Below are 26,697 nucleotides of genomic sequence, written 5' to 3'. Positions count from 1 at the left end.
ATAAAAAGGGACAGAGAATGTTGTAGAAATAAAATAAGATGGACCAGGAAAGACTGGGCTAAAGTCTAGCCAGCGTGACTGGAGGTCTGGACGTGACCCATCAGGAGAACGCGGTCACTCGTAGGAATTGGGTGTCACTCGGAGCAGGGCCGTGTAGGAGCCAGGGCCGCGGCGGACACAGCGAATACATGCAATAACACGGCATCCGTCCCGGTTTATTCCCGTGGAGGCAGCCTCTGTCCGGGCCCAAACAGGAAGTCAGCGCCTGCCTGGAGTTCGTGGAACAGAGAATCCGTGACCGGCGAGGGGTGAGGCGGGAGCCGCCTGGGCAGGGAGGCTGCGGGGGCTCGCTCCAGCCCTGGAGCAGCGCAGGGGCGGGAATCGGGGCGGCCTGTCCGCGGGAGGGAGCCACGAGGAGACACAGCCTCTGCCGGAGACACACGGGGCGCGGAGGGCGGAGGGCGGAGTAGCCGGCTTCCCTTCCTCCCCCAGCCTCCCCCAGCCTCCCAGTGGCTGAGCCCGGCAGGACGGCGCTGGCAGACCCTGCCTGGGAAAGGCGGCCTGTGGAGGTCGGGCTGCCGAGGTGCGGAGCAGGAGTGGGTTTGGGGGAAACAGGAGAACACCGTCAAGTCCGTTGTCTTCGCACATACAGGAGGACTCTGAGGTCGACCCCGAGGGCGCTCTCGTCACTCCGGTCTCCCAGATGGGGACAGTGAGGCTCCTGGGGGCCGATGAGCCTCCAGGCAGAAGGGGCAGGCCGCGTAGGGTGAGAGGAGACAGGGCCATGCGGGGAGGCGGGGGTGCCGCGCTGGCCCTCCTGGCGGTGACCCCCTGGGCTCTGGGGAGAAGGCTCCGCATGGTTCAGCCTCCTGCGTGGACAACAGCTGGGTCCTGGGCCGGGAGCAAACTCTGTCCCGGGAGGCAGCCGACCAGGCGCTCAGCCGGCGCGGGGAGAGGAGGCCCTGGCATGTTCCAGCCTCGCCTCCCAAACCACAAACCCAGCGAAGCCGCCACCACCGCTTCAGGGAGCACGAAATTACACGTCTCTCAAAACGCTCCTTTCTTTTTCTTTTTTCTTTTTAAATTGCCATGACTAGAATAATCCCGGTTTATCTTCTGTTTCACCCTTGACGGTGAATTTAATTTAATGGACTGTAGCTGCAGTGCCTCTAATGTGGAAATGCCGTGTTTATTTGCATTATTAGCGGGGACGCGATGTTGGAAGAGCGTGTGAAGGTGTCTTGCGAAGCGGGTTCCCCCTGGCGGTCTGGTCGGTGTAGGGCGTTGCTGTGTCCACAGTCCCAGATGGGAACTGACATGGATGCAAAGGCCCACTCCCATGGGGGCGCAGGACCCACCAGGTGTGGGAATGACGGGGGAGGTCGAGCAGTGGAAGGGGACCGAGGGTCCCCCTGCTGAATGTTCCGGAGTCCTGTCTAGGAGAGCCCTGCTTGAGGCCCCGAGACAGGAGGCGGGCCCCTGCCCTGCCCAGCTGTCAGCAGCTCCTATGTGTGTACCGTCTCCTGCTGACTTCCCCCCAGAAGGCCCCCTGCCCTGTCACCTACACCTCAGTCACCAAGTTGGCCAGACCCGCTGAGGCTGAAATCTGAAGTGCCCTAGCTTCATGATAGAGGCCAATCCCAGATCCCCGGAATCCAGTGGCCATGAGTGAGGAGACGTACCCTGTTCTATAGGCAACGTGCCCAGAAATGCAGCCTGGGCATGGAGTCTCACCTCAGGGCCTTTGCGTGTGCTATTCTCTTTCCCAGATACCCACATGGACTGACCCCTTGATGCATTCCAGTCTCTGTTCAAATGTCACCTCACTGGAGAGTGTGCTGGGCCACTCTGCCTGAAATAGCTCCTCCACCAACTCTCTGCCCCTTGTTCTTTTATTCGTACGACCTAGCACTACCTGACATCATACATTTCTTCCATTTATTTGTCGTCTGACTGCCCCTCTAGGGCAGTCAAGAGCCTGGCATCTGGTTACCCACCAGGGAGGGGCTGAGCGGGAACTGGGTCTCCTGCTTTCCCTGTGGCCAAGGAGAGATGGCCACACATTGTCCCAGACCTTTCTACCATGGGGTGTCCACTCTTGAGATGATTTTAGGAGAAAGGAAACGGGGAGGGTGGAAGGGGTGAATGAGGAGAGAGTGGCTCACACAGAAAATCAGCGACGTGTGGAGAGAGAGACAGACACACCAGGAGAGACAAGGACAGAGCTGCACCCGTGGAGAGACCCTCAGAGACACAGAGAGACAGAGAAATGAGACACGCAGAGATACCAACAGAGAGAGACAGACAGAATTAGAAGTGCATAAAGAGAGCCAGAGAGGCACGCCCAGAGAGACAGGGGCAGAGATGGACTCTGGGCAAACGTTTCTGCAGAGACTGGTCTGGGCGGGCCCGTTGAAGGCGCCGCTGAGCCTCTGGGGGCTGGGAGGCAGGTGCGACCAGCGGGGGGCGAAGGCTGGAACAGCCTGTTTCTCTGTGTTCCTGAGAAATCGAGCTCCTCTGTTCGCTGTGTCTGGAATTCCAGCATCAGCTGTCTGCTGCTCCCCTAGATGCTCAGACACAGAAAATTCAGACAAGCTTTGGCCTGGCCCGTTTCCAGTCGAGACTCTGTCCTCAGGAAAAAGCGTCCTAATGGGGAGGAAAACAGAGACCTGACACCACCCCGGAAGAAATCACTCACGTTCTTCAGCAGGTCCTTGGGAGGTGGCTCGTTGTTGAAGACGTGTGATCCCACAGTGTGGGCAGCAGATTGGGCACCACGGTTCATTCACGGGCTTCCTGTGAAGGAAGCCACAAATGGCATACTGTGTCTTAAAATAGAAAAGTGGAGTCACATTCTGGAATCAACCCAGTAACGGGTCCTGGGATCTGGGAGACACAACAATGGCATCAGCAAGCATCAGAGATGAGCGACTTTTCAGGCAGTGCAATTATCGGGGGAGCATCTTAAAGGCTCACTCAGCCACTCATCAAACGTCTCCTGTGCTCCTGGAGGGCGGAGCCTCTCAAGGCATCTCTGTGTCCCCCATCTCAAAGCCCACCCAGGGCCAGACATACAGCAGGTACCCAGTAATGTGGGGTGTCTGAGAAGGAAGGAAGAAAGGGAGGGGGGGAGGGAGGAAAGAAAGAAGGAAGGAAGGGAGGGAGGGAGGGGGATGTGGATGGATGGATGGATGGATGGATGGATGGATGGAAGGAAGGATGGGTAGATGGATGGATGGATGGATGGATGGAAGGAAGGAAGGATGGGTAGATGGATGGAAGGAAGGATGGGTAGATGGATGGATGGATGGATGGATGGATGGATGGATAGATGGATGGAAGGAAGGAAGGAAGGATGGGTAGATGGATGGATGGATAGATGGATGGATGGATGGACGGACAGACAGGTGGGTGGTGGATGGAAGAATGGATAGATAAATGGTTGGATGGATGGATGGATAGATGAATGGATGGATGGATCGATGGATGGGTAGATGGATGGATGGATGGATGGATGGATGGATGGATGGATGGATGGATGGAAGGATGGATGGATGGAAGGAAGGATGGGTAGATGGGTGGATGGATGGATGGGTAGATGGATGGATGGATAGATGGATGGATGGACGGACGGACAGGTGGGTGGTGGATGGAAGAATGGATAGATAAATGGTTGGATGGATGGATGGATAGATGAATGGATGGATGGATGGATGGGTAGATGGATGGATGGATGGATGGATGGATGGATGGATGGATGGATGGATGGATGGAAGGATGGATGGATGGAAGGAAGGATGGGTAGATGGGTGGATGGATGGATGGGTAGATGGATGGATGGATAGATGGATGGAAGGATGGACGGGCAGGCGGGTGGTGGATGGAAGAATGGGTAGATAAATGGTTGGATGGATGGATGCGTAGATGGATGGATGGATGGATGGAGGATGGGTGGATGGGTAGATGGATGGATGGATGGATGGGTAGATGGATGGGTAGACGGATGGATGGATGGATGGATGGATGGATGGATGGATGGATGGTTGGATGGATGTGTGGATAGATGGACAGTCACTGAGGGAAGCAGATGGGAAGTGTCCCTAGAAGACTGGGAGTGTCTAACAGAAAACAAACCCAGCATACCACAGGCACGACTCTCTGGTCTCTAGCACAGATCCACAGGATTGGGCCCTCCCAGAACTCAGCCCCCTCAGACTCCATCTTAATACCTGCCCCCTGGCTTTCCGAGGGCAGGCCCTGAGAGAGAGTCTGCTCCCTCCCCTCTCCATCTCCCCTCTCCTCCACGGCCCACTCAAGCCCACCTTCGCCTCGCTCTGCCACGTTCCTGTGGGAGGAGCAGGCCCCTCCTCTGTTGATGGGCGCTCATGCAGGTGTGGCTGTCCTTTTGTGAGCCCCACCAGCAGTGTGGGACCCCACGTCTCTGTAAGACCGGAACCCCAGGAGAGGGGGAGCTTTTCTTCCAGCGTTGGAGCCTGTCCCGTAGGCACGGCCACTCAATGACCATGGGGCCTCGGCCGAGCCACTTTAGGTCCCAGATCCTCTGTTTCTTCCTTTTCATGGCGATTCCCACACCTCCCCAGCTGCAGGGGAGACGAAAGGCTATAGGTGAAGTCCACGCCAAAGTTCCTGGAACGCAGGAGGCGCTCGAAGGACCATCACCGCTGCTTCCTCTGCGGGCAGGAGTGGGAAGTCGCGGGCTGTAGAGTCCGACAGACCTGGGTCCAGCTGCCTCTCTACCTCCTCACCTGGGATTCTGAGCAAGTCACTTAACCTCTCGGAGCCTCTAAAACAGAACCCTACGAGGCCACAATAGGACGTGCACTATGGGTGTGAATGACGTGAATTTTATAAGTGTTTTTGCTGTGGACGATGAGTGGGAGTGCCAGCCACAGTCTCCAGGCCAACAGCTGGCAGAAGCCCCCACAGCCCACCCTGCTGGGATGGCACTGCTGGCAGCTCTTCCAGAAGGGAGAACATGGCTTCAGCTGGGTTCTAGGAGTGGGGTGTGGTTGAAGGGCCTGGGGTTTAGAAAGTCCACTCAGAGCCCGGCCAGGGCACTTGGCTCCTGAGGCTGACCAGAGCCGGGGATGCTGGCCCCATCTGGCTAGTACCCCTGGGCACAGGGAGGCTGGCACGCAGCCGGGGTGCTGGGGAGCCCCAGGGAGACGCAGCGTAGGGGGAGGCAGGTCCTGCTGGTGGGATGAGATCCCCCGGTGACCCCCACGTGCTTCCAAGGAGACGGGTCCTAGCCTGACCCAGCATTCTGCAGTCCTCACTCCCGCCTCCCCTGGCTCCTCAGACCTGTGGTCAGAACAATCAATTCTGCATGCCTGCTAAGTGACGCGCCTGCTCTGGGAACGGCTTAACTCATAATTTTCAAGTGCTTAAAGGCATCTTGTCATTATTTAACTTTCGAATGGGAGTCTTAAGAATTGGAGAAATATGTTCTGCCAACTTCCACCCACTTTGGTTTCCTTGCCTGCAGAGCAAAGTGCATTAAGTTATTACAGGGATGCCCGTGTTGCGAGGGGTAGAGGGATGGGGCCACGCAAAGAGACTGTATTAGGGGCAGGGAATGCGGGCCAGCTCTTTGCCACATTTTTACTGTCATTTATTGCCATTATGGAAATTGTTTGGGCATCATTCATTCATTTCAGCAAACTCGCACCAACTATCTGCTTGGGCTGGGAACAGGGGACACAGAGGTAGGGGCCACGGTCTTGCAGCTTTCACAGTGTCACAGGGGCTGGAGGACAGACCCACAAGCAGCAAGCCTTAGCCGGTGTCTGATGCTGGAGCTGCCAGCTCCGTGGGCCCAGAGTGAGCCCAGACCAGGCCATGCCATGCCCTGACTTACGACCAAGGTTGCTACACAGGGCAGCGAGGGAAGGAGGACGTTCAGTAGTGGGAGCAGGCACAAGTGGGGATCCCTAGGGGGGAACGGAAACCTGACTCTGGCTCACACCTAATACAGAAGCCAGGGAGAGTGCACCATCCTCTAGAGTTTAAGCGATGGGGACTTCAGGGCAGGGAGATGTTCCTACAGCTTCCTGGGGTGGAGAGTAACCAGACACCAGCGCTCTCCTCCCAGGAGCTGACATTCTAGAGGTGGAGACAGACAATAAATCAACAAAATGCAAGTATAACATCAGGGAGCAATATGTACTATGGATAAAAGTCAAGCAGAATTAGAGGCAGAGAGTTATGAGGGAGGGGGCTATTTCAGCCAGAGTGGCCCAGGATGTTCTCCTCAGTGAGGCAACATTTGAACAAAGCCTAGGATGCAATAGGAGTCTATCCATGTGGGTATCTGGGAAGAACAACACGTGCAAAGGCCCTGAGGTGGAACTCCACCCTCAGGTCACATTTCTTGGGCCATATGGACAGTGCTTAATTCTTTAAGCAATGACATGTGACAACACATATGAGGTATTGTCAACCAGAGAAACTCACCTGAGCCTTGGTGTCCAGAGTTTTTATTGGGGGTCAGTCATGTAGCCTTGTGGCTGACCTTAGTCTCCAGCCCCTCCACAGGTAGAGCTGACCAGCAGACCCAAGACCCCCACCATAAATCATATTGTTAGCATAGACTATCCAGCTGGCCCAAGGCCCCAGGAAACAAAGACCCTCTTAACTGGCAGGACCTTCCGAGGACTTAGAGGTGACCTCCCAGGACCAAACCTTTGGTCAAGGACCAAACCTTTCTTTGGAATGTCCAGGGATTGGACAATGCAGACCTGCTGAGTTAGCACTTTCTGCCCAGTGGCCAAACATCTTCTGCTTCTGGGAGGGGTGGGCAGGGAGCAGAGGAGGAGGAAGGCACTGGGTGTATCCCAGGCCGTTCACTGTGCTGGGAGGTCCAACTTTGTCACTTCGTTTTACCCTGATGATGACCCGGGGTGGAAGGCATGTCCCCATTGTATAGAAGGGATGCCTGAAGTCTAGTAAGTTGAGTGACCAGCTCAAGGTCACACAACCTGTGGTGTCAGCCTGTCACCATGCCCCCTCCACGTGAATGTGACGTGGGCCACGCTGCAGACTGCTCTCTTGGAAGAATGCTTTAACCGTGGTGGCGTCTGCAGGAGATCACTTTGGGAGAAGATGTGGCCCTCCCCAGGGCTTACCACCTGCTTGGCCTAGAAGGGGCCTGGAGTGGTCAGAGAGTTCTGCAGGGCCCGCTCTGCTGTGTGGCCTCGGCTGAGCCGCTCACCTTCTCAGAGCCATTGCCTCGGCTCCCAGGACACCCTCTCCCAGAGCGCCTGGTGCAGTGGGTCAGTGGGGTGTGCCAGGTAGACGTGGAGCTGCCTCCTCTGGAGGTTGACAGACGGACGTGGATGCCTGTCTGTCCTGCCGGCTCCCCAGGGGCTGCAGGGACAGATGCTGCTGCTGCAGCCCGCCTGTGCTCTGCAGACATGGGCCTTCATTTACTGTTTGCTTGTGATCTCCAAAAACATTCCCCTGATGCATTTCGAAGAAGCCTGTGGCGCTTGAAGGTGTGAGGGGTTCAGTTCTCGTCTTCTTGACCGTAGGTCATAGTGGGGGGTGATTTGACATCTGCCCTACAGCTGTCTGCCTAAGACAGCCTGGAGTAGCCTGGATAAAGAAACACTGACCTCGGGGCCAGGAGACCTCAGTCAGAGTCACCCCCTCAGCCGCTCAGCTGCTGTGTGACCTCGAGTGAGTGACTGCCCTTCTCTGGGCCTGTGTCCTTTGCATGAGAGGGGTATGGGGGAGGCCCGGAGATCTCGAGGGCCCTCTTGGCTCTCACAGTGGGGCTGGGTACTGAGAGCTCATGTGGGGGCGTCAGCAATAGTGTCTGGGTGAGAATTGTGTCGTTCATTCATTCATTCGTTCATTCATGCACTCATTCAAGCAACAATTACTGGTGCTCAGTTCATGCTTTGGGCCAGAGAGCTGGTCGGACCCAGTCCTGCCCTTCAAGGAGGCTTCAGGTGTATCGAGGGGACAGAAATCCTTTTACGGGAACAGGTGTCACAGGGAGCTGTGGGCGTGCAGAGGAGGAGCGGGGAGGGTCAGGGGCATCTTGTGTCTTGTCTTCTCCTTCTGGAGGCTCTGCCATGAGTCAGGCTCTCCTCTCTGAGCCCCGCTTCCCTCCTATGCAAAATGGGACACTGACAACACCCACTCCCCGTGTGCTTTCCCAGGCCTGCCCGCTGGCCTGCTGTTGTTGGGATGCTGGCTTTGTCCTGACGGTCTAGGGGCGCATTGGAGGTTGTTCAGAGGGTGATTTGCATGGTTTGGGAGAAGAGGAAACTAGCATAGGCTGAAGGAACAGAGAGAACTTGGGGCCTCTGGCTGGCATCTTCTGCAGGTTTTATAAGCTTGGAAAACACAGGCTATCGTGGGCAAGACTGTGGGGAAGTGCTTATTATCCTCCATGGAAGGCTGACAGGGCCCCTGCACGAGTGCTGCGTGTGGGACGAGGGTGCTTCCTGGGAGGGCGCATGCCCCCTGGAAGGAACTGGGCCACATGGTCTGCTGCCCCCAGCCAAACCGTGAAGGGAAAATTCCCGATTCACGCAGAGCCTCAGCCTTCTTCTCTGGGTGGTCCTGGCTCCCTGTTGAATCTCCCGCCTGCTGCCAAATTTGCAGGTTCAGGTTGGAGAAGTCTCTCCTTGCACACTATCCTGTTTGGGAAGTGGCTGCTGGTGCAGAGTGGGGGCTACGGGTGATGGGGGTGAGGCTGGGCTCAACAGGCTGCTGGGGTTCACGCCTAGCTACTCCACTTCCTACTTCACCTCTCTGTGCCCCAGGCTCCCCCTCTAGAAAATGGGATCGTGATACTGCTCCTTACCTTGTAGGGGTGTCAGGAGGATTAAGCGAGCTTATCCATGCAAAGCGCTTGGTTAGCATGGAACTGGACACATGAGGAAATAATGATGGTGAGTTATTAACATTATTATTGTTATTGCCACCTGATACCACAGACAAACAAGTCTCAGAGATAGTGACTGACTTGTCTGAGGTCCAAAATCAGAAGAGGATGGAGGCAGCTGTAAGCCCAGATCCCCAGCTTCAGCCCAGAGTGGGTGTCATGGGGCCTCCTGCTGAGCGGTGAGAGGCCAGGGGCCCGGGTGAAACCTGCAGACGGTGCCAGCCAGAGGCCCAAAGTTCTCTCTGTTCCTTCAGCCTACACGAGTTACCTCTTCTCCCAAACCATCAAATCACCCTCTGAGCAACCTCCAATGCGCCCCTAGACCTTCAGGATAAAGCCAGCGTCCCAACAACAGCAGGCCAGCGGTCAGGCCAGGAGCAGGTGTGGGGGGCGTGTCTTTAAGGACATTGGGAATGGAAATCTGTAGGTCACTGACTTAACTATTCAGTTTTGTCATTGAATCAACCTTTGTTTTGTATTCCATGAACTTTTTGCCATTAAAAAATGTCAACCAGGTAATCCCAACCTCACAATTTAAAGTATTTCTTTGATGTTTACTGAAATGGGGAGCTGTTTGTGTTCATCGTGTCTTATTTCCTACTTAGCTTTTGTACTTTGTGTTGGAATATTCAACATTTTAAAATAGAATTCCCTTCCCCATTGCCCAGATCTCATCTGCTGATGTCTCTCTATATTTTTTCCTCTTGTTTAAAATGTTCAATATATCATTTGGCCTGCCTTTAGCAGAAACTGGATATAGAAAACAGTTACTCAAAAAATCAATTGAGAGTGTCAGATTCTATAATCTGGGAACAGGCATATAAAAATGTTATCATTTTGCGCCAGGACCCCCTAAGAATAAATGAGGATGCTTGTTTTTAAAATATTGAGTTGTAAGAGTTTCTCAGATCTAAGAATACATTTTTTAAAAGTCAGACAGAAGCTTAGAGCTTCAGAGAGGAGCCCGGCTCCTGGGACTTAACCATAGGGAATAATCCAGGATGTGTTAAAGTAACAAAAGTGTTGTTTACGAAGGGCAGGGGGGCCTGTAATAGCAATAGACAGAAAAAAGTGAATTTCCAAAATGCACAGCACATAGTAGGCACTCGCTGTTTGTAGAAAGGCTTAAAAAAAAGTTGAACCTCACAAATGGCCCATCCATAATGCCACAAGCACTGGATGGAATATTACACAGCAAGCAGGAAACGCCAACCATTCAGTGATAAAATCAGAACAAAATTCATGTACGTGTTGTAACTGCAACACTATCAGTATGTTCACATATGAACAGGGCTGGACGGGGACAGAGGAAGAACGGGACCCAGCTGATGGTTGAAGGAGAAGCCTCTTCTTGTCAATGTTGCAGCTGTTAGCGGTTCTTGTTCTAATATTTTTCAATGATTCCAAGGAGAGTTGAGGATATGTTGGCATATCAGGAAGGAAATTTTATTGTATGGGGATTTCTACATTTCAGGAATTTTCCTAAGGATAGATTCCAGGCCTGACCTGGCCCAGCCCCCTAATAGCTTTGAGGCCAGGCCTCGGCTCTGACCTTGTAGGTCACACCCCCCCCACCTCAGGCTTTCTTCCAGTTCCCTTGCCCAGTCCACTCCTGCCGGGAATTCCCAGCCACCCTCTTCCCAGCGAGGCAGCTGCTGGACGGGGCAGCTCTGCAGAGCTGCGTTATCTGGTCGGCAGCGAGTCTATTTGTGTTATTATTTGTCTTATTCTGTTTGGGTACTTCCTATTTGAAATGACACTTCTGGGCTATAGAGGGGCCTGGCATCCTCCCAGATTGGCTGGTTCCCCGGGAGAGCATGTGCATCTCTGTGCTTCACTCTGGGCAGCGGGAGAAGGAAGTTGCACGTGGGCAGGGCCCGTTCCTGGGCAGTGACTGGCCTGTCTCATATGTAGGAGGCGCTTGTGTGTGCTTCCCGACAAAATCCAAAGCGACGTCCGCTGCTTCCCCCGGCACCTCCACACCCCCCCAGGACAGGATCGCCAGAGACTCACCTCCACCTGGGAGTAAACCCAGCCTGGCCCCGGCAGACCCCCATCAGATACAATTTCCCAATTAACCCAAAGCCACAGCTGTGTCCTGGCTGGTCCCTGGGTTCCTTCGCAGCGAGCTACAGCAGGGTGTCAGATGCAGCGGTGGGCTCTGGCCTGCAGCCTGAGGAAGCGCCGGGGTAATTGACACCTCCCCTCCCTGCACCTGCTGGCCGGCGGGCATGGGAGGGGTCAGCTCAGTCACCCACCGTGGCCCGTGGCAGTGTGCCAGCTGAGAGCTTGCAGAGCGACTGACAACCAGGACCTCTGCTGGAGGTTGCTGAGGGCCCGTGTGCCAAGGGGACCAGCAGGCAGCTCTGCCCACGCCAGGTGAGCCCTGCCCCTGCCAGGAGAGTGACCAGGGACACTTCCAGGGACACGGGCCTTATGTAGCCCTGATGGTTATAAGCCAGTTCTAAAGACCCCACCAGCTGGGAAAAGAGCCGTCGCCCAGGTCCCACCTAGCGTCATTTGAAAACCTCCAGAAATAAAACCAGCTGGAACCACAGTGTGCCCTTGCTCTCCATAGAGCTGGAAGCCGGTAGAAGGTCCACAGCTTAGAACCCGTGTCCGATACAGTCTCGCTGCGTCCTTTATGATCCCAGGCAGGTGACTTCACCTGCTTGCACCTCAGTCTCCTCGTTGGCTCAGCGAGAGTCCTTGGCTGGAATGGAGATTAGATAAGGTAACCCACAAAGTGTCCTTACGTTGAGCCTGAAGGAGCCTGGGCACAGGCAGCCCGGTCGTGGCTGAGGCTGCTGTGTGTTATTTGTGTCAGCCCTGGGCCCCTTGTCTATAGCTCTGGGCCTTGGCCACTCTGTCGCCTCTGCCTAGAACTTGGGCCTTTTTCCTTTATTGGTGCTGCAGTGAGCAACCAGCTTCCCAGACAAGATCTCAGGTCGCTTCCGGAACCTCCCTCCACCTTCTGTCCCATGCCCTCTTCCTTCTCCTTTCCCTCTCAGCTTCTGCCAGCTACTCTGAGAGGCTCCCCAGATGCCCCAGGCATGCCAGGGGCTTCTCCTTTGATGCTCAAATATTACCTTCCCCAGGCCCCATGGGAGCTCCTGGAACCTTCCCCAGGCCCCATGAGAGCTCCCAGCACCTTCCCCGAGGCCACATGGGAGCTCCTAGAACCTTCTGCAGACTCCATGGGAGCTCCTAGCTCCTTCCCCAGGCTCTGAGCTCCTAGAACTTTCCACAGGCTCTGAGCTCCTAGCATCCTCCTCAGAGTAAAGGAGATGCAATTGGCCAGGAGCCAGCATGAGCAGGAGCATCCTGTGATCCACCTTGCAGTATGATCTGGTCACAGCTCGTGTACCAATTTCTGTCCCGACGGTGTTGGGAGAGCTGCAGGCGGGGTTACTGGGGCAGTTGCTGGGACCAGCCCTGCCTGGCCCAGCTTCTTCTAGAAAGATCTGCAGTGAGCTTCAGCAGGTAACGCCAGTGGGTGCAAAACATCCACACAGCCACAGCAGGGAGGCTAGAAACCACACATGGAAGGGCTGGGTGAGAGTGAGGCTCCTGGGTTGGACTTGGAGAGGTGGGCACCAGTGCTGTGGTGGCCGTGGGGCCACTGCCCGCTGTGAGTTCATGGGGACACTGCTCACTGTGAGTCCCTCTTGGCTCGCTGGGAACACCACCTGGGCTGATTTAAGATTGGGCTTGGGTTAAGCAGCAGCCCTAAGCCAGCGTGAAAACTCCCAGGTGATAATAACAGGGCTCCCTGAGTTGGGATGGGCTGTGGTCAGTGTCCAGTTGCTGACACGTTAGAGAGTGTTGGTTGCCCTCCAGACTCCGCAGGAGTGAGCGATGGAGTCAGAAAGTCCAGACCCACCTCCCACCTGCCGTGCCACCCACCTCCACAGACATTGATGCACTGCTCGGGGGAAGCCTGCAGTAGAGCAGAAAAGACTGACTTGGAGCCCAACAGCCCGGGCTTAAAACGAGTTTTCTGTAGTTGTGGTGTGATCCTGAGCAAGTCACTTAATACTCCTTGAGCCTCGGTTTCCTCATCTGTCAAATGGGAAGGCAAACTCCTGTTCAAATGTGGTCGTCCTGGCTCAGTAAGTCCATGCTCTCCTCCCTGAGCATGGCGTCCAGAGCGTGGTGGGCACGAGTTTTATTAATCCCCCCCAGGCCTTTCACGTTGGAGGGAGAGTGCTGTCTCAGATCCCATCCCAGTTGCTGCAAGGTATTGGGGTTACTGGCCTGGCATCCTCCACCACTGCCATCGTGTGTGCCCTTGAGGGCAAGGCTGTGATCTCTTGCCTCAGCTCACCCACCTAGCTGGCGCCCAACTCCCCACTTCACACTCAGAATCTCAAGCCGCGTTCCAGAATTTTCTGGAATGACTTGACAGGCCCTAGAAGTGCCCATGCTGCCTTAACTGTCTTTTCCTCGCTGATCCTGAGAGGGTTTATTAGACGGTCCGGGCAGCGGATCAAAGCCTCCTCTTTCCGGGTCCCAGGGAGGTGTCATTTCCTGAGAATCAGAGTGGTCCTCGTGTGATGTGTGCTCAGCATCCATTCCTTCTCATCTCACATCACAGACGTCGTGTGCGGCTGGAATCCCACCAAACCCTCCCATTTCAGCTGGGAAAACACATCTCTAATGCGCGTCACCTTCTCTGGTGGGAGAGCCCAAGGTGGGCGCCTGGAGACTAGAGTTGGAGTCCCGGCTCTGCCATTGGATCCCTGTAGGACTCGGGACAAGTCCCTTTCCTAGCCGGGCCTCGGTTTCCCCATGTGTAAAGTGCAGATGATAATTCTGACCCCCTGGCGTGGCTACGGGGGTCTCAAGATGCTCTGCAAACTGTCAGGTGCAGAACAAGGGCCAGTCCTCAGAATCGTAGTCATTAGGGCGCATAAGGTGTGTCCACACACAACTGCACCTTGGACCAGAGAGAGGTCCACGTGCAAGCAGTGTGACATCAGCTGTGTCCCCTCAGGCAGCACAGCGATGCAGAGATGGTGACGCCTGCCCGGAACCACGGCCCCAGCTCGTGCTTGTTCTCCTCATGGGTATCTGAGGTCTCTGTCATTAGCCCCTGTGACAGATGAAGAAACTGAGTCTCACGGAGGTCCAGGCCTTGCCCAAGGACACGCACTTGCAGGTGGCACCAGCCACGGGTGGGCGCCACCTTCACACCTGTGGGGTTTTTAAGGTAGCCAGTGGGAGATGGGTAGGAGACAGGGCTCCTCCACACAAGGGGAGGGGCCGGGAGCTGAATGTATGTCCCTGCCAATGAAATAATTACATAGAGTATGAAAATGGCTTAATTAAATCATTTTTAAAAAGTGAATAAGTACAAACATTCAGCAATTAAGCAGCCGATCTACAAATAGCAATTTTCCAACTGCACTGCCTTCCACATTTCTATTTGCCCATTTTTAGAGTCTGGCTTTTTGTTTTTAATTTGAATAAATGTAGATTGGAATGATCACTCTCTGAGTTGCTGGATGCAGTTAGAAGCGCTTACAGATGGTGAGGATACTGAGTCTGGGGAAGGGCAGGGGCGGGGTTGGGGTGGGGGAGCCCAGCCCAGAGGAGCTGCTCAGTGAGCACTGCTCTCCTCCTCCGTCCTCCCTCCTCCCTCCTTCCCTTCCTCCCTCCCTTCCATCCTTCCCTCTGGGCACACTGACCTCTCACAGGAATGTTGACCCTGTCCTGAGATGAGGGGGGAGTTTCTCCCCAGCAGGCAGGGTCAGGGGTCGCTTATTGGTGCTGGTGCTTAGACATGACCAAGTCCAATCTTCACATTTTCCACGGGAAACTGTTGCCCAGAGAGGGAAACCTGCTCACCCGAGGTCACTCAGCCTCGGGGTCTGGTACCCGGAGCACCTCCATAGGAGTACAACAAGCATTTATTGAGTGCTGGCTGTGTGCCTGGGCTGTGGATTCTTGGATGCCCTTGGAGACCGCTGTCCTCACTCTGACCAGGTGATCTGTACCGGCTTCAGGAGGGGGCGGCGTTAGACTCAGGGTTGGTACCCTGGGCTGTGGGGAGGTGTAAACAAGAATCAGGAGTGTAAGGCGTCTAATTCAGAGTGAGCCTTGTATAGAACAGGTGCTCAATAAATGCAGTGGCCTGTATAGGGTTGAAGAGGGTCCCCCCCAAATCTGTGTCCACAAGAACCTCAGAATGTGACCTTTTGGATATAGGGTCTTTGCAGATGTAATTAGTTAAGGACTGAGATGAAATCATTCTGGATTTAGGGTGGGCCCTAAATCTGATGATTGGTGTCCTTACAAGAAGACAGACACTCAGACACACAGGGAGGCGGCTACGTGACAACGGAGGCAGAGATTGGGGAGATGCGGCCGTAGCCCAGGGACGCCTGGAGCCACCTGGGGCTGGAAGAGGCAGGAGGGAGCCTCCCCTAGAGCCTCAGAGGGAGCAGGGTCCTGCCGACCCCTTGATTTAGACTCCTGGCCGCCAGGACTGGGAGAGAGTGAATTCCTGTGGTTTGAAGCCCCCAGTTTGCAGCATTTGCTGTGGCTGCCCTGGGAACCTGACTTAGGTCTCCACCCTTGCTCCGTCCAGCCTTGATTTCTCCCCTCCAGGCAGGAGCATCACCTTGTCTGCTGGAGTCCTGTTGCTTGCACAGCACTGAAGGTACACAGGAGATGGTCAACGGGTTTTTCACTGTTGTTTGGAGGAGGGAGATTTGGAGTTTAAAGTAAGGGCAGCTGAGCAGCGCGGCTGCCGTTATTCTTTCCGCAGGAAAGACCTCACTGAACCTCTGTCTCTCTCCTCGAGCGGGTTTTCCGGGGTCCTTCTCACCCCCTCCCACCTCCCTCGGCGTCCGTGCCCACGAGTCCAGGCCGGAGCCGCCCGCTGGAATGGGTTCCGTCCCCTGCCTCCGCTGCCTGCTGGCTCCAGGCGTTCTCAGCGCAGTGCGAGGGCTGACCTCTCACGGAGTCTCAGGCTTGGTGAGTGCACGACAGAGATAACCGTCCTCCCAGGGAAGACAGGACCGTCCGTCACCGGGCACCTCGTGTGTCCCCCGGCACTGCTGGTTTGCAGCAGAAACATCATACATTCTGAAGAGCGGGGTGCCCACCTTGGTCCCTCCCTCAGTCACACAGGGAGGGGAATAAATCTTCATGATACAGACACTGTCACTGCTAGACTTATTCATTTATTTGAATTTATTTGAGAAACAGTGGCTGAGGAAATAATGAGATGAAACATAGACATTTGAGTGGCCCACCTGGAAAACAAGGTCTGGACAAGAAGTTTCCGTGAGAACCGGCCTTAGAGAGCCAGCTCCCGAAGCACGCCTCGCAAAGGATGCTGGGAGGCCAGGTACCAGGCAGAGAAAGTGCAGGTTAAGGGTGCGTGACCAGCCCCATCCATTGATGGGGACCTCAGGGACCCCTGATTCCAACCCTCTCATGCCTCAGAGGGGAAACCGAGGCCCTCACCCTGAGTGTGTGCCCAGGGAGCTCAGCACCTCAGTAGCAGGGCCCCAGGCTCCGAGCAAGCTTGACTCATGGTTGCTCTGGGCCTTGCAGGGTCATGTGGCTCTTCTGACTGCTGCCAGGCGAGCCGTTGACACTGGGGAGACATGCCACTATGAAGGCACCCGTCTGCAAGCCCTGCCTTGTCCCGCAGGCTTAGTGGGTGCTGGACAAGTGCACTTCACTGAGGGGCTGCCCTGCCTCCCAACCCAACCTTCCACCTCCCCAAGCTGTGCCCCCCCGAGTAGCATCACCCTGTCCTCAGTGTCACCTGGTGTCACCCTCCCTCTCCTCCCTTAGCCCAACCCCTCGCCCATCCCCAAGTCTCTCCGATTCCACCTGCCATGCATGTGTTCTGCACCTCCTTCCAGTTCCTCCCCACTGCCACCCCTCTCTGCCTCAGTCACCTGTCCCACCAGCAGTCACAGCAGTTTCCTAAAATAGCAGCAATGACAAGCTCCTACAGCATGTGCTTTGACCCCAGCACCATTAACAGTTCATACATCACTCAGCTGATCCGCTGAGATGGCACTTGCCGGATGGGGACACAGACCTGTCGCCACAGAGCCTGCTTACAGCTTTTAGAGGCTGCCCGTGGCCTCAGCCTGTGTCCAGACCAGCGAGTCCATGAGAAATGGGATATGAGCCACGTGTGGAGTTTCAAATGTACATTAAAAAGTGAAAAGAAACGGTTGGTATGAAAAGACCTGGAGGAAACTTAAACGTATATTACTAAGTGACAGAGGCCAGTCTGAGAAGGCTACATTCTGTACGCTTCCAATACATGGCATTCTGGAAAAGGCCAAAGTATGGAGAGAGTGAAAAGATCAGTGGTTACGGCAGGGGGATGAGGGGAGGGAGGGATGAGTCGGTGGAGCACAGAGGATTTTTAGGGAGTGAAACTAGTCTGTATGACACTGTAACGCTGGATACGTCATTATACATTTGTCTAAACCCACAGAATGTGCGACACCAGGAGTGAACCCTAATGTAAACCATGGACTCTGGGTGGTAATGACGTGTGAATGCAGGTTCATCAGTGGTGACAAATGTACCATCTGGTGGGGGATACAGACAGTGGGGGAGGCTGTGCGTGTGTGGGGGCAGGGGGTCTATGGGAACTCTCTGTACCTTCCTCTCAATTCTTCTGTGAACCTAAAACTGCTCTAAAAAAATAACTATTAATTAAAAAAAGAAACAGGTGAAATTAATCTTAATAATAGATTTTATTTAACTCAGTGTATCCAAAATATTGTGTCAACATGTAACCAATATAAAATTATAATGAAGCACCTTCGTTCTTTTTTATGTGCTAAGTCTTTGAACTCAGCGTAGACTTGACACTTACAGTGCGTCTCAATTCGGATGAATTCGCCACATTCCGAGTGCCCCGCAGCCTCCCGTGGCGAGTGGTGCCGTATCGCAGAGCAGTCAGGATCTCTCTGTGGCTCTGGGGACCGCTCACGCCCCGCCCCTGCCCACCTCTTCCCCTCTGGCCCTGCCGTCTCCCTCACAGCCTCCTGCGGCCCCTCCTGCTCCCCTCTGCTCCAGCCGTGCCTCGGACCTGGCTCAAGTGCCCCTCTGTGGAAGGCAGAAAAACGCCCCCCAGAGGTGTCACATCCTAGTCCCCAGAGCCCGTGAATATGTCACCCTACAAGGCAAAGGGGACTTTGCAGATGTGATTAAGTGAGGGCTCTTGAGATGGGGAGATGATCCTGGATTATCTGTGTGGGCCCCTCGTAATCACAAGGGTCCTTCCAGGAGGGAGCCAGAGGGAGATTTGACCACAGACGAAGGAGATGCGACTATGGAAGCAGAGATTGGAGGGATGCACTTCGAAGATGGAGGAAGGAGCCACGAGCCAAGGAATGCAGGAGGCCGCTAGAAGCTGGAAAAGACCAGGAAATGGATTTTTCCTAGAGCTTCCAGGAGGTGCAGACACCTTGATTTTAGCCCGTAAGACCCATTTCAGCTTTTGACCTCCAGAACCGTATGATAGTAGATTTATCTCATTTTAAGCTACTAAGTTTTCACAGCAGCCACAGGAAATGAAGACACCACTCCTTGACAAAGCCTGCCCAGCCAGCATCAGCCTCCCTCTCCTCTGAGCCTGTAACCTGCTGGGACCCCCATGGACAGTGGGAGATGAAGAGGGCCTGGATGAAGAGGGGATGGAGATGCTGGGATGGAATGTAAATGATTTAGTTGGAAGAGTCAGCAAGAGGGGGTGACGGATTAGGTGGGCAGCAGGGGCAGCTTGGGGGCTGGGGGAGCTGAGGAAATCCCCCTTAGAGTTTCCACAGCTCTCTGGACATGTCCCTTGGTGTCACTGCTTACCTGGAATTATCTGTCTGCTTGGTCTGTCTCACCAGCCAGGCTGTCATCCCCACGGGCAGGACAGTGTCTGTCCTGCTCACCATGGAGTCCCCACCCTCTGCGAAGTGACTGGCTCATAGAAGGTCCTAAGTAAACATACATGGCAGGAAAGAATTAGAACAAAGGAAGAAACTTGAACACCCAGCCCTCAGTGTGGGGCTTAAAGCATAAAAGAGCTGAACAAATATTGAATGAAGGAGTGAATGAGTGAATGCACTGATGTCCCCAGTCTCCGGCAGAAGGCCTGGAACTTGGGGCAAATGGATATTTGAGGGGCTGGATTTGCATTGTTCTGCAGGGTGAGGAATTTCAGACACCTTGATGGCTGGTAAGGCAGTGGCAGGACTTTGGTTTAAACAAACCAAACCCCTCTCCTTTCCTGTCCTGAGAGGAGAAGGGAGGGCCATCCCGTCCTCAGGGCCTTTGCACATGCTGTTCCTTCTAACTAGAAGGCTGTATTAGTTTCCCAGGGCTGCCACAACAAAGGACCACAAACTGGCTGTCTTAAAACAATGGAAATTTATTGTCCACAGTCTGGAGGCTGGAAGTTCAGGGTCAAAGTGTAGGTAGGGTTGGTTCCTCCTAGAGGCTCTGAGGGAGACACTCTTCCGGCCTCTCTCCTAGCGTCTGGTGGGGGCTGGCAATCCTTAGCAGCTCTTGTCTGTCTCCATTATCATATGGCATTTTCCCTGTGTCTGTGTCCAAATTTCCCTCTTCCATGGCACCAGTCAGTGGATTAGGGCCGCCCTACTCCAGTACGACCTCATCTTAATTTAATGACATCTGCAAAAACTATTTGCAAATAAGGTCACATTCTCAGGTTCTGGGTGGACATGAATTTGGGGGGACATTACTCAACCCAGTACAAATGGCTTCCCCAAGCCAGGCACAAAGCGCTCTCCCTTCCTTCCCGTCTCTGCCCAAATGTCCCTGTGTCCCAGGGGCCTTCGCTGCCGCTCTCTCTGAGACAGCAGGTCCCACTGCCACTTCCAGCCTCTGCGCTGTTTCTTCTTCTTCCCTGCCCTGTCGCACCTGATGCCGTTCCATTTTTGCCCACTTGTTTATCCCTCTCCTCCCCTCGCCCCGCTGGAACATGGGCTCCCGGGCAGCAGGGCCTCGGTCGACGTGCTGCCTGCTGCAGGCCCACACCCGTAGGTGCCCTTGAGTGCGCAGGCTCCTCTGGCCAGGGGGGCAGGGAGGAGGCGAGATCCTGGCGAGGCACGCTGGGCGAGGCAGCGGGTGTCTGTAGATGGAGGGGAGGGGTGGATCGCGAGGTGTCTGGGAGGCAGAATCAATCTGCAGGTTTTAGACACACGTGGCTTGTGGGATGGGCAGGAGGTCTTCCACGCGTCAAGCTGGTAAACACAGCCATTTGTTTCTGAGGGGCTCTGGAATTTCCTGGGGCTCCGGATCGATCCTCTGCTAAGGGGCCTCTGGCTCCCTCTTTCCCAAAGAAAATCAATTCTCTGCGGTTTAGAGAGTAAGTGCTTCCCTAATTATACTTCTGGGGGCTTCTTTGTTCTCTCCAGGGGGTCCTCCCCGGGGAGGCCAAGGGCACTCAGAGGCCCAGAGGATCCTCTCCTGCCACCTGGGGAGGGGCTGGCCACTGCTGGACTCCCCTGGGAGCCAGGGGCGGGGGCTGCTCTCTGTCCTGGCCTGGGAGGGACCTTGTGACCCTGAGGCCTCGGAGGGAGCAGACCTCTTCAGACTTGTGGCAACGGAGCCCCAAGGCCATAAACACAGCCCTGGAGCTCAGCGCCCTCCAGGCAGGGCTCAGGCCAAAAGATAGAAAGTGATAAGACTGATGGACAGGCCCCCAGGGGCGCCCCTCCCCGGCACCCCCCCCCCGCACACCTCCCCCCACCCCGGCCCAGCACGGCAGAAGCATGGTAGCCCAGGGCCCACTCCTACCCCTGTCCCTACCTTGGGTCTGCGTTTCTTCGCTGTAGGAAGAGGAGGAAGATGCAGGAGAGCCCCGAACCCGAACATCACTGGAGCTCCGCACTTCAGATTTGGGATGGGAAGTGCTGCCCCGAGGACCTGCCGTCCCTCCAGCTCGCAGCCAGAGCACTCTGCAATCACAGCACACTTTCACGGGGTGATAATAGGGAGCGCTGGTTTCAGGGTCACCGGGACGTTAAGCTTCACATGGAGTTAATTTCACGTCCTGGTGTGCCCGTTGCTTCCAAACAGCAGATGTGGAATGGCCCTGATGACTCCTCTCCTTGCTGCTGGGCTGGGTTAGAGCTCAGAGAGCTCTCAGAGATTCTCGCCTGCACCTCCTTATAGACAAGGAGACGGGCCCCAGGCAGGGAGGGGCCGGCCCGCGGTGGTGCTGAGCGGTGAGCTGGCCTCCCAGTGCCGAGCCCGGGTGATGGCGCTCACTGGCTGGCGCGCTGCTTGTGGTCCGGGTTCCAGGAGCACCCGAGCTCCGGTACCCTCGTGTCCCTGCAGTCCTGTGGGCGCCCGTGGTCAGGGTGGAGGGTGCGGCTCCCTGGAGGAGCTCAGGGTCCAGACAGGGAAACGGACAGGCAGACACGCCACCGTGGGGCCTGGGCACGGTGGGCGGACGTTCTGTAGAGCAAACAGGACGCCAGCTCTGCATGGGACGGGCCGGCATTCACGTCCCGAGTCGGCCACTTGCTGGCTGAGGGATTTCAGGCAGGAAATCCCCTCCGAGCCTCCTCGTCCTCTGGTCATCTGCCAGACGGACGTGGTAACACAGTCCGTCAGGGTTTTGCGAGGAATCAGAGACGGAAGGACCTAGAAGTGCCGGCACGTATGAGGCCCCTCATAAACATGAGACAGAGCTATCATGCAGCTAAAATACACGTACAGACAGGGCGGGATGCTGTGGGACACCGAGGAGGGGACTCGGTGGGGAGACTGGCTGGCATTCACAGTCAGAGGACCTGACTCCACATCCTGGCTCCAGACCTGAGCACGTGCTCGGGTCCCTGAGGGAGCCCCGGTCCCATCCCCTGCCACCTGGGGAGTGCTGCTCCCGGGAGAGGGAGAGGACTACACCCGGGGGTGTCTTGGGGCTGTGCGCCCACACTGGGGTGCGTGGCCTGTGCTGGATACACGTGGGCTCGGTGAACCTGCTCCAGGAGGGGCGTCACTGACAGCTGTCGTCCTGTCTCCCAGGTCGTCGGACTTCGGGACATCCTACACCAAGCTCACCCTCCAGCCTGGAGTCACCACCGTCATCGACAACTTCTACATCTGCCCGACCAACAAGAGAAAGGTACGTGCTGCGCGGGCGCCACCTCTGCACAGCCAGGTTCTGGCTCTGGGACCCTGGCCACCGGGCACGACATGTTCACCCCCAGCTCTCCCGCGTCAACCTTCCCGGTTCCGCCGTTATCCATTTTGATGAATGTGTTTTAAACGACCAGCTGGGCCTTTGGAGAAAGGCTCTGAACGCCTATCCGGTGCATTGTCTTCTTCCTGCCCCGGAGGCAGCATCCATCCTGCAAAGCAGGAGGAATTGGTGGGCACTGTGGAGTGGAGAAAGAATCCCTCTTTTTGGTTTGGAGTCCTCAGAAGGCAGTGATGAGCAGACCCGCTCTTCTGCAGGCTTTTTTGTTTATTTGGTTTTGATTTGCCTTTGATTTTTCATGAGCTTTACTTCGTTTTCACAGTCTGAGCCTGTCTCCTAACTTTGCTCTCTGCCTGGCTGTGGAATAGGGAATTTTGTCATTTCAAGGCTACCACCACCCTCATCAGGTTCCATGGGAAGACCCGTTTGCAAACCTGTAGTTGCCTCCTGGCCACCTCGGGACCCCAGAACGAGGTCAGAAGGGGCGCCCAGGGCAGAGCCATCCTGCATACTTGGCTCCATCCAGGGAAGCAGCTCAGTGTCACAGAAAGGGACTCAGACAGATCAGGTTCCTCATGGGAAATGGCGCGTAGCCGTCTTGCACAGAGGATTGTGACATTGGGGATTAGAACCCAGAGCCTCGTTCTGGCTTGGCACGACGCCGGCCCACAGGCACTGATAGTTGCTGTGCGGACTTTAAAGGAAAGGCTGGAGCAGCGTAGAGCCTGTGAAATCCTCTGTAGACCGGGGGGCATCTTGGAAAGGGAGTTGTCGATGCAGACGGCATGACGGGGAGGGCACTTGAGGGTCTGACGGTTACGCTGACGGCAGAGAACGGGCTCAGGGGAGTCGGTGTGGCATGCAAGACTGCAGGTTCTGCAGGGACCAGCGGCCCGTCGTGGAGAGTAGTGGCCAGGGGACTGAGGCAGGCAGGGCCGCTCTCTGGGCTGTCCCGGAAATCTCAGCGGCACTTGTTAATGGGATGTCATCTTTCTAAAGCGGGTCTTTTTTTCTCCCGTTTCCCTGACTTTTGGACAGAATTGGGGTGCAGAGGTGAGGAGGACTGCTGGCGCATGGAGATGGGGGACCTTCCTCTGGGGACACCGGTGCAGTCTGGAGGGGAAGGACTTGGGAATGCAGGGAGGGAGGGCGGAGGGCTGGTTCTTGCCAGTCCCTGAGGCTTCCTAGACCCCGCCCTGGGGATCCACACGCGTGACCTCACTCCGCCCCACACGGCCAAGGAAGGAGGCGTTATTATCCCGTTTTCCAGGGCAGAAGACTGAGGTAGGGGAGGTGAGACTTCCCCAATCACACAGCTGGTGGTGGGAGGCCTGGATTCGAACCCAGCTCCACGTGGTCCGGAGCTGAGGGTCCTTCCTGTGGAGGAATGAGAGCGAGTGTGAGGGAATGAACCCCCGCCACACACACAGCATCCACACCTCAGCCCCACTGTCCCCAAGCTGTCCCCATCCCGAGTCAGGCTCTGCTCTGCCTCGTCATCACACCAGCCCAGGGTTGGTAAAGAGAAGGAGCTGGAATTGAACCCTCGCTCTGCCGAGAGCTCCGCGCTTTCCGTGAGAGCTGCCCCACCCTCTGAGCCGCAGCGTTCTCTTCTGTGGGGGAGCAAGGAAACGCCCACGTGGCGCCCCCAGCCCAGGGCCTGGGCAGAGCCGCGTGCGCAGAGCGCGGAGGCCCTCATTGTAGGAGACCTGAATGCTGGGAAGGGCAAGGACAGGCATCCTGCCTCCCTGCCCGCTGTCACCGTTCTCCATGGGGTTGCCATGATTCTAGTTCAAGACAAGGGCAGGCCAGTGGGGGCCAGTGCTGACCCAGGTGAGGGGCCCCCCATCAACCCCAGACTCCAGCCAGCAGTGGACAGAGGAGGTCGTGCCATCCCCTGATTTCTGTCTGTCCAGCCAGCCTGGTCCCGGTGGCCTTCCCCAGGCTGCTGTTCACGCACACTGTCCCTGTGAGAGGGGTCCCTACCGTCCATCACCAGCTGGGAGGGTCCACGGGTGCCTGGGATGTGATGGTGGCTCCAGGGCCGGCCCTGCAGGCCGTGTCCACCTTAGGCAATAAGAAGGGCAGAGGCAGCGGTGGCAGTCACAGAATTGGGAATTGCCGAGGCTGCGAGGTCAGGAAGGCTTCACGTGGAGGCCGGGTCGGACAGTGGTGAGGACAGACAGACCCTGTTCCTGCCCGAGCATCCTGGACACTGCCTTGGCCTCCTCCAAGCCTCAGTTTCCTGCCTATAAACGGGGTGGTTGGAAGGGTTAATGAGATGGTGCGGGTAGTGGGCTGGGGCCCCGCAAAGGGGTTTCTACGTGGGGTAGGGGCTTCTGGGCAGAATAAAGGGCACCAGGAGCCTGGCTTCAGTGTGGGCCACCTGGGGGCTGGGGGCAGATGGAGTCCTGGGGGGCTCTGACTGGGGCATTCGGCAGGGACAGGGAAGCAGGCAGAGAGACGCCTGTGTCTTTAAAAACAGACAGGACCACCTGATGGGCGATGCCTGTGAGAGGTTATTGGGTAATCTGGACATTTAGTCTGGAAATATCGCTAGGGTAGAAGGCTGGGTGTGGTGGGGCCTGTGCCCAGCACAGGGGCTCCGGGGTGTTAGAGGAATGGAAGGAGTGAATGAATGAATGAATGAATGAGTGAGTGCCACAACAGCGGTAGGTCCTGCTGAATGAATGCTATTGCTGCGTTGCCCACCTGATCCCCAGACTTCCCGTGCACCTGGGAGAAGAGCTGCAGAGGGCCCGGGGGTGCATGGAGAGCCCCCACCCCACCGGGATGGGGCCCGCGTACCTGGAGCTCAGGATGCTTTCTGGGGTTGCTCAGGGCACCCTGCATTTGCAGGGAAGCCTGGAGGACAGCGCCTGGGCTGGGGAGCCTCGTCCTCGGTCCAGGTCCGCCATGACCCCCGTGAGGGGACATCAGGGAGGTCCCCAGGGGCTCATCTGTAAATGGGGGCAACAACTGAGGGGGCACTTGACAGGGAAGTGCCGACAGCACCTCACTCATAACTGCCACCTACAGTAGAATAAGGGATCCCAGAGGTGTCCCCTTCCCAATCCCTGGGACCTTATGTGGCAAGAGGGACTTTGCAGATGTGATGAAGTTAAGGGTCTTGAGATGGGGAGATGATCCGGGATTCTCCGGGTGGGCCCCACGTGATCACAGCGTCCTTATAAGAGGGAGGCAGGAGAGTCAGAGTCAGAGGAGATGGAGATGTGACAATGGAAGCAGAGGTTGGACTGATACAAGGAAGGGCCACCAGCCGAGAAGCGCGGGCGCCTCTAGAAGCTGGGAAGACGAGGACAGGATTCTCCCTGGCACCTCCAGAAGGAAGCAGCCCTGAGACACCTTGACTTTACACTTCTGGCCTCCACAACTGTGAGAGAATAAGTTTCTGTCGTTTTAAGCCACTAAGTTTGTGGTAACTTGTTACGGCAGCCACAGGAGACTCCCACAGGGTCCGTTTTGAGGGTGGGCTGGAGGGTGGGGGCCGGAGGAAGGGAGGCAGCTCCTCTCTCCCCACTTGCCATGGCATTGCCCTGCCCCCACATCCACCCTGGCTGGAACCAGCCTCCCCATGGGCCCTCCTACTCCTCACGCACTGACCCTGATTCCTGCCGGACCCCAGACAGGGGAGCAAAGTCACAGATGCAGGCAGAGGCCAGGCTTCTGGAATGTTCTGGCCTCTGTCCCTGCTCTGATCTCTCACAGAACCCCCCCTCCCACACCCCCACCTCAAGACTGAACTGACCCTCCCTCTAAAAGGCCACCCTCTGCAACCCCCCAATTGAAGGCGCCAACAGGCCCACCGAGGCATGAACTAGTTGTTTCCAAAGACCCCAAGACTCAAGGCCCAGGGATGCATGGGGGAGAGCAGGGAGCGGGTGAGTGCAGTGCCCTCCACTGTGATGCGTGAGCCAGGGCAGCGGTGGCAGGGCCGAGAGTGCGTCAGACTGGGAAGGCCTGGGACGTGGAAGGATGTCAGGACACGTGCGGGCTGGGCGTGAGGGCAGCCTGGAGGCCGACCCCTTTATTTCTCTTGCTGGATGTCAGGGCTCGGCCTGGGTCTGGCTCCACAGCTCACTAGCTCTGCGACCTGGCACGAGTTCTGAACCAGTGACCAGCGCCAGCCGGGCCCCTGGCCTGCCTCGCGTCTCCGTGTCGAGAGCTCAAGTTCACCATCAGTCACAAGAACAAGGGCGGTTCCTTCTCTAACTAACAGGGCAGGTAACATTTTAGGTCAACACTCCCGGTGACCTGAGCTTCCCCCCTCTCGAGAAACGAGAGGGGGGAAGCTCCTCTGAAACGCCAGCTCCTCTGTCTGAAGACGTAGGACAGGCACTGGGTGGGGCTGGGAACAGATCCTGCTCCCTGGAAGGGCACGACCCACAGGAGGCTCCGGGTGGCCGTGAGTCAGGGAGGCCAAGGCGAGCAGAGGCCCAAGCTCTGGGCTACAGGTTCCACCGCTCACTAGCAGGACCACCGTGGGCAATCTCTGTAGCTCCCCGTGCCTCGGTTTCCTCATCTGTAAAGCAGGGTCCTAAAAGCTGAG

The 26,697-nt window shown here is 56.2% G+C and overlaps 1 protein-coding gene across 2 annotated transcripts in view; it reads left to right on the top strand.

Annotated features, from left to right (window-relative positions):
• SORCS2 (sortilin related VPS10 domain containing receptor 2) overlaps positions 1-26,697 on the top strand; it is a 512,852-nt gene that overhangs the window by 303,281 nt on the left and 182,874 nt on the right. For both annotated transcript variants that reach the window (XM_087434882.1, XM_087434881.1), the window contains exon 3: positions 21,953-22,052. In XM_087434882.1, coding sequence (XP_087291008.1) covers positions 21,953-22,052 — 100 coding nt within the window. The remainder of the gene's footprint in view (positions 1-21,952; positions 22,053-26,697) is intronic.

Source organism: Ceratotherium simum, chromosome 8, assembly GCF_057802395.1.
Source record: "Ceratotherium simum simum isolate JZ-2026a chromosome 8, ASM5780239v1, whole genome shotgun sequence".
In the NCBI taxonomy this organism is placed as follows: Eukaryota; Metazoa; Chordata; class Mammalia; order Perissodactyla; family Rhinocerotidae; genus Ceratotherium; species Ceratotherium simum.
Note: the sequence above shows the minus strand (reverse complement) of the source record. Positions and strands in the feature narration are given on the sequence as shown.